Genomic DNA, 7,945 nt, shown 5'->3' on the forward strand with positions numbered 1-7,945 from the left:
AATCTTCACTGATAATAAGAGTCTGAAATATATCTTTACTTAGAAAGAATTGAACATGAGACAGAGGCATTGGTTAGAACTTTTGAGGGACTACGATTTAACCATAAGCTATCACCCTGGAAAGGCTAAGGTGGTAGCTGATGTTCTAAGTCAGAAGTCGTCTGTGAATTTGACAACTTTGATTACTTCTCAAAAGTAGATTTTAAAAGACCTCCAAAGATCAGAAATAGAAATTCGTGGTCCAAACTTTTGGGTACTAATGGCAGCACTCCAAGTACGGCCCACATTGCAAGGAATAATCAGAATAGCTCAAGAATCCGACCTAGAACTATGTAAAATCAAAAATAAGCTAGAAGAAGGATCTGAATCTGAACTCCGAATTCACAATGACGGTACCTTGACATTTGGTAACCGCATTTGTGTTTTGAATGACCCTGTTTTGAAAACTGAAATTTTGAAGGAAGCGCACAGTTCGCGTTATTCTGTACACCCTGGAGCTACTAAAATGTAAAAGGACTTGAAAGGAAATTTATGGTGGAATAACATGAAAAGAGAAATAGCTCAGTATATATCTCAGTGTCTGACTTGTCAAGTGATTAAGGCAGAACATCAGAGACCACCCGGAACACTGCAACCACTTCCCATTCCAGAATGGAAATGGGAGGAGATTATTGGACTTTGTGCCTGCCTTACGTCGTACTCCGTCAGGCAATGATTTCGCATGGGTAATTGTGGATAGATTGACAAAAATAGCTCATTTCATACCTATTAAAACTGGCTTGACACCTGAAAGGTTGGCCCGATTGTACATTGATCAGATAGTTAAGTATCATGGTGTGCTAAAGTCATTGTATATGATAGGGACACCCGCTTTATACCTCAGTTTTGGAACAGTTTGCATTCAGCAATGGGATCTTCCCTTAAATTCAGCACTGCTTTTCATCCTCAGACAGATGGACAATCTGAAAGGACTATCCAGATTTTAGAAGATATGCCCAAGGCTTGTTTTATGGATTTGAAAGGATCTTGGGATGATCATCTTCCCTTGATTGAATTTTCTTACAATAACAGTTACCAGGCCAGTATTCAGATGGCATTGAGGCCCTCAATGGGAGGAGACATAGATCACCTGTATGTTGGGATTATGTAGGTGAAAGAAGACACTTAGGCCCGGATTTGGTTCAGCAAACTGTGGACAAAATCCAATTGATTAGAGAGCAACTTCGTACGGCACAAAGTCGACAGAAGAGCTATGCAGATGTCAGACGAAGAGAATTAGTATTTCAGATCGGAGATAAGGTGCTTTTGAAAGTATCACGCATGAAGGGAGTGATGCGGTCGGGGTTAGAGGAAAACTCAACCCAAGATTTGTGGGACCATATGAAATATTAGAAAAGATTGGGAAAGTAGCATATCGACTGGCAATACCTCCATCGTTATCTGGAGTGCACAATTTGTTTCATGTGTCTAAGTTACGAAAGTACATTGCAGATCCGAACCATGTGATTGAATTAGAACTTCTGAATCTGAGAGAAGACCTGTCTTTTGAAGAACAACCTATCTGTATATTAGATCATAAGGACCAAGTTCTCAGGAGAAGAACTATTCCATATGTGAAAGTTCAGTGGCAGAATCACTTAGAACGTGAAGCCACCTGAGAGCTGGAAGAGAAAATGCGATCGAAATATCTGTTTTTGTCTGAGAACTCAGGTACGCGATTAGTAAATTTTGAGGATGAAATTTTTGTAAGAGGGGTAGAATGTAAATACCGAAAATACCCCCTTTAAAATTTTTGTCCCCCTTGAATAAAGAGGGGCATTTTTGTCCGTTTGTATTTGACTCTGTAGACATCCCCATTTTGCTACGTTTTAAAAAGTGAAAGGTTTGTTTAGTCTGTGTCAGTCATCTGCATTAGGTTAAACATTCTTGCATTTTAAGGTAAATTTTACCCCATTTTACGTATTTTAAAGTTGATTCGCAATCCCGAATTTCTCTAGGGGGTTCCATTGATCACCAGAAGATGAGAATTCAAGTTTCCAATCAAGTGAGAAAACCTGCTATTTTTGGAGTTTCTCAAGGTTTCCTCTATTTTTACACTTCAGTAGGGTTTTTAGGGTTTTATTTTGTTTATTCCTTTATTATTTTTCAAACCTTAAATCAAATTGATCAAATCACTTAGGTTTTTTTAATGAAATTAGATTCTAAGAGAACTTTCAAATAGATCGAATTAAACCAATTTAAGAGAATCGAAAGACGCATCTAGGAATCACATCGAGATTAGATTTTAGGGTGCATGTCACATAGATCACATCAAAAGAGTTTAAATGAGCATTTTAAAAGAAATTCAAGAGAGTTAACTTTTGAAATTGAAGACCGGATTATCAGGAAAGAATGGTGCATGTGGTGGTAATTTCCCATACCTTACATTCTCGTAATCAGGTAACGAATCTGGACTTTTAGGACCGCAGATCATTGCAGTATCACTTATGGGTCATAGGTCTCTTACCTAGGTGGTGACTCTGATTATTCTCTTCTGTGTGAAATTCGGATTGCTTTAGTGATCCCAAGTTCACAGAAAAGATGACTTGTTGTGGGACCCGATCCTGCGAAAGGGGGGCGCGAGCCGCTACACTCTCTAAGTCTCTCGTACCCACGCTGTTGGTGTATGCTTTTTATTATTGATTTAATTCATCTTTTTCATGAACTTGGGACCACTAAAGCAATTCAAATTTCATACAAAAAATGACAAAGTCGCCACCTAGATGAAAGATCTAGGACCCATAATTGACCAGAAATTTAGATTTGTTACTTGATTACGAGAATGGAAGGTATGAGGAGTTACCACCACATGCACCATTCTTGTCGGTAATCTGGCATTCGATTCCAAAAGTTAACTCTCTTGAATTTATTTTAAATGGTTCATTTAACTCTATATTAATGTGCGAACTATGGGACATGCATCCTAAAATCTAATTTCAATGTATTCCCTAATGTGTATCTTGATTTTCCTTAAAATCTAATTTGTGAAAAATCCTATATATTTTAATTAACTCAATTTAAAGCTTTAAATAAGAGAAGAAATAAAAACTATTCTAAAACCCCACTGATTGTGTGTGGGGCCGACTCGGGCTCGATATGCCACTTAAGCATCCAAAGTTGCCTATGTATCCCAGCCTCACTGGAATCCGAGTCGATCGTAGTTCAGTGCATAAACTATGCTATATGCCTAGACTACTAAGACACCAATCTAAATTGGAATGACTGTTTTAACAGTTTTAAGAGAGATTATTTAATTCAAATTGGGTAGATTTTATTATCCTATGACTTCATCTAAGATGCTATATGGTTCTATATAAGTGAAAGACGTTCCCTAAACTAATGCAGGTGAACCTACATCCTAGGTTAACTAGGCTTGTCCTATAGGAAAATGGGTTAACTAGTGTAACTAGATCTATGGCACGGTTGCGATCCATAGCAAACGGTCGTGATGAGGCTGGACTCTTAACTCTAGGACACCCTAAAACCTAGAACAACAAGTGACATAAGTGTTCCTAACTAGCCATAAGGGTTCCTATGAGGTAATACTGTTATCCAACGGTTCCAAGCACAGGGGTTAGATTGACCCGAATTTTTTAAGTTAAATAATTTTTAACTTTTTAAAGATTTTCGATTCCAAAACATCTAAGGAATACCATAGGCTCTAAGGCTTGACAAATTTCATGCTTAGATTGCATTCATGGAAGGGAACCGTGCGCTCTCATCTTGCGCAATTTAATACTTAAGTTGAACTGTATTATTGCCTGGCATGGTTATTAGGATTTTCATGGTCTACAACCTCGGAACCAACAACATACTATAATTTAAATACTCAAACTGTCAATGATCAATTGCAATTGGAATACGATTATGAACGCAATCTTGACATCTAAGCTATCCTAGCATGGCCATTTTACAAAGGAAATCTATGACCCCTAAGGTTTCTGTTTCAACGGCTTAGGAAATGAATACATGATAGAAAATTAAAGTTTTTTGCAAGTTTTCGTGAGGTTTATGGTTAGTTTTGATTTTTAAGGGATTTTATCAATTTCAGATCAAATGGATGATTTTACAAAGCAACCCATTGCAAACAAATTTCAAATAAGTTGACAGTTTTACAGTAATATGATATGGATGAATATAGCTTATTGGAAAACTTTCATGGATTTTTATGTTAATTTACTATTAGGTTCCGATTTAATATTAAGACCAGATTGTTAAAATTACATAGAAACCCTTACCAATTGAACTCCAAATAAATTAATATTTTTACAATAAAAAGGTATGAATGAATAAAACCTACTGTGAAAATTTCATGAATTTTGAATACGATGTACTATCAATTTCTGATTTTTTAAGATTCAGGTTAGATTATAGATTTACACAGTAACCTCTAGCAAACAAATTCCAAATAAGTTGAAATTTGTACAGTAACATGATATTCATAATAGAAGACTACTGCAAATTTTTCATGGATTTTAATTACAATTTGTTATTAATAAAAAACTTCACAAAATCTGGCTGTCTCGAAAGAAAACATCAAAAAGCATGCCTAATAGAATCCTAAAATCATGAAAAATTCACAGCAGATCATATCAATACCAAAGTATTTTATTACAAAATGATATTAATTTTAGAACTTATTTGGTATATTTTTCATTTTTTCAGTTTTCTATTTTTTTAAAACAATTTTTGAGAAAATTATGAATTTGAAAGATGTTCTCTAACATTGTTCTGATATAATAATCATAATATTATGAGAAACACATCATCCTAAGGTAGCTATTGTTTCCAATTTCCTAATATTTAAGCCATTAATTCAAATTAAATCTCAAGCTTCATTCAAATTCTAGAAATCCTTAGATCTAACGTCCGATCCGATCCGATAGTTCTTTTAGTCTAATTGAATATAACTTTGTATTAAATTTTGAGACGAATCAGACGTAAAACACCCATGTAAAACATGATTATGAGCCTACTCATGCAATATTGAATTAAATAAGAGTATATTTCTATTTAATACAAAAATCATGCAAAAATACCAAGAAAATTACAGAAAAATTCTAGAAAAGTCTAAAAAAGAGAGAATCCGAGAGCGTTCGTGGATTCTTAATGGAAGTACCAATCCAACTCTCCAGTCTTCTTCTTTGGATATCACAGATATAATCCGGTCTTCTTCTTTAATCAACAAATAAGGATTTTGTGATATCTGTGATATCACAAATCGCCAATACAACAAATAAAGAAAAAAAACCCAATCCAATTAAGGAAAAAGAGGGTTTGTGATCTCGATGAGAGAGAGACGAGTGAGGGTGAGGTTTGTGATATCTAAGAACTCCTCCTCACACTATGGCCCTTTTTGATAGGAATAAATAAAAGAATAATTCACCCTATATGGTCATGACCGACGCAATTTCTAGAATAAATAAAGATAGACTTTGGCTTTAGGTGGGCCCACTATGCAACCACCGTTTGAATTAACTTTCCAACAAAAAGCCTCGGTTTGCAGGGTTACCCATTCTAAGTAGAGAGAGAGAGAGAGAGAGAGAGCTTTGCAAAGAAAAGATCTCACCCATGTGTTTACCCCATCCTACAAAATTGGTACTTAAATTCTATCTTTAGCTAACTACCCTCAAAACAATAATAAAAAGGAAAAATCCTTCCACAACACTGCCCAACCCATATACAACTTCCAAAACCGCCATTCCCTCTGAAATATCTACATAAATATTGCATTTGGGTGGGGCCCACAAGTCCTACATCTTATGTCATGATTCTCGAAATTAGTGGGGCTCACTCCGTAGAATGATCTAAACCATTCATTTGATGGGCCGCAACACAAGTTGAGCGTGCCCCCTCTTGAACCATTTCCAACCTGTCAACTTGTGGGGCCATAGCACAATATGTTGTGTTCCAAATTTGAACTTAATGGGATGATTTATGTTGTCCATTTGTTAGGCTCAATGTAAATAGGTGGTACCCAAAACCATTTTTATGTGATGATCCGAACCATCCATTTAATGGCTTGTGGCGTACATTGGCTGTGTCCAAAATTTATTTCCATGGGATAATCCTGTCCGTCCAAATCATGGTCCTCAACATAAATGTTCATAAAACTCGAGATTTAAGGTTGTGGGCCCCATTCGAAATTGGTAGAATATCCATTTCCCATGAAAATAAAATTTAATTACTTTAAAGCTTTAGTGAGCCTATCTATTTGCGGTAAAATCCATTGCAAAAATTCATTTTCACGAAATTTTGACAGGCCCATCATTGTAGCCAAACCCATAGGATAAAATTCAATTCGTTGGACCCACTTGTATAAAATATGAGAAAGAGAGGGTTGGTTGAGAAGACCACTTCATAGGATGATCTAAACCATCCAATTGGGGGGGCTGCAATGTAAATAGGATGTACCCTCCCAAATCACTTCCATGGGACGATCCAATCTGCCAATTAGTGGGACATGGTGAGATCTGATTACACCCTCTAAATCATTCTGGGCTGATCCGAACAGTTGATAAAATGGGGCCGCGGTGTAAATTAGTTGTTCTTCCCAATCCCATTTTGTAGGATGATCCACACTGTCCATGGGATGGGTCGTAACATGGGTGGTCGTGCCCCGCAAATCTTTTCCGTTAAATTCCAATATTTTAATCATAGACTCAAAAGAATAAAGTTGAATCGATTTGGGTGAACCCCAAACATATTTAGTGGGTCACCTGATTTTAAATCCCACCACAAAATGCTAGGCCCATTCCTTTGGCCAAATCCCACTATGTCCTCCATGGAAATCAATTTCTTTATTTTAGACCCAAATAAATTTAAAACCCATGTTTATTAAACAATGCGGGGCAAAATATGCTCTAAGAGAATTAGTGATTATGATAAAAGATTATTTTCTCTTAACTCAAAAGCCATAATTTGTGTAATTGATTAGATCCATAATCATATGCATTCTTGTACTATAATTTGTGTAATCGATTAAATCCATAATCATATCCATTATTGTACTATAATTTGTTAAATATAACTTATGCATATGTTGAGGGGGAGTAGTTATGCTTACATTGTTTATCTAATCCTCATAAGAGGATCCTCCCACTTCTCTAATCAATTTGGTTTGTCATCATAAAAAAGGGGGAGATTGTTAGCCCAAGGGTTCCCCATGGGTTCATTCAATCACCTTATTTTGATGATTAACAAACACAAATTGAGTAGTCTTTTATGGACTAATTGTTTGCCTTGAGTGTTGTGCTATACACAGGGAATTCACATGTCAATCCATGCTAGCACACACCATTGATGGCATATGCTTGAAGATGAACCAAACAAAGCACAAAGGAGCTAGAGCATATTTGGACAAACCATACCTTGGAGGATCAACGAAGGAAAAGTTCCACACAACCATCTCAAAGCATTGAACAAACAAAGGAAGATCAATGAAGGCCAAAGCTTGTGGATCAACAACTTGTAAAGGAGCTTGAACCAAATGGTGGCATCATCCTTTGAAGGTGTCAAGCAAAGAAGCTCAACCTTGAAGATCTCAAAGCAAGCCAAGCACACCATTAAAGATCAAATGAAGATTGGCTCAAGAGAACAAGAGAGTACTTAGAATGGTAGTATGTATCACCTTTCTCTCTTGTATTTTTTCTTGATCAAGGCACACCTTAAAACCCCTAAAAATATATTTTTCAAAGAGACTAACACACACTTTAAGGACTTAAATGGATAAGTGAATGGCCATGGTGGTGCACCAACATGTTGGGTCCCATATGGCATTCAACACAACATTGAACAAAACAGAGTTCCAAGTGAACAACCTGGACTAGCAACTAAATCTTATCATAACTTATTTAAAACATTTTCAAATATTTTTGAAAATATTTTTAACAGATAGCTCTCATTT

The 7,945-nt window shown here is 36.0% G+C and overlaps 1 protein-coding gene across 1 annotated transcript; it reads left to right on the forward strand.

Moving 5' to 3' along the window:
- Window positions 1-259: 259 nt before the first annotated feature.
- LOC143866493 (uncharacterized) lies at window positions 260-1,658 on the forward strand. Its single transcript, XM_077375973.1, has 4 exons — window positions 260-507; window positions 602-725; window positions 1,072-1,299; window positions 1,473-1,658. The coding sequence occupies exons 1-4, from the start codon at window positions 260-262 to the stop codon at window positions 1,656-1,658; spliced, it is 786 nt and encodes a 261-aa protein (XP_077232088.1).
- Window positions 1,659-7,945: the final 6,287 nt, after the last annotated feature.

Source organism: Tasmannia lanceolata, unplaced genomic scaffold (assembly GCF_043159265.1).
Source record: "Tasmannia lanceolata isolate RefF3 unplaced genomic scaffold, GAP_Taslan_0.1 ptg000003l, whole genome shotgun sequence".
NCBI lineage: Eukaryota > Viridiplantae > Streptophyta > Magnoliopsida > Canellales > Winteraceae > Tasmannia > Tasmannia lanceolata.

What these genes read in the sequence shown, in the direction of transcription:
- LOC143866493 (XM_077375973.1), top strand. Translation starts at nt 260, where the DNA reads ATGGCAGCACTCCAAGTACGGCCCACATTGCAAGGAATAATCAGAATA. An exon ending in CACCCTGGAGCTACTAAAAT is followed by an intron (nt 508 to 601) that starts GTAAAAGGACTT and finishes CAAGTGATTAAG; the next exon opens with GCAGAACATCAGAGACCACC. An exon ending in CAGGCAATGATTTCGCATGG is followed by an intron (nt 726 to 1,071) that starts GTAATTGTGGAT and finishes TTACAATAACAG; the next exon opens with TTACCAGGCCAGTATTCAGA.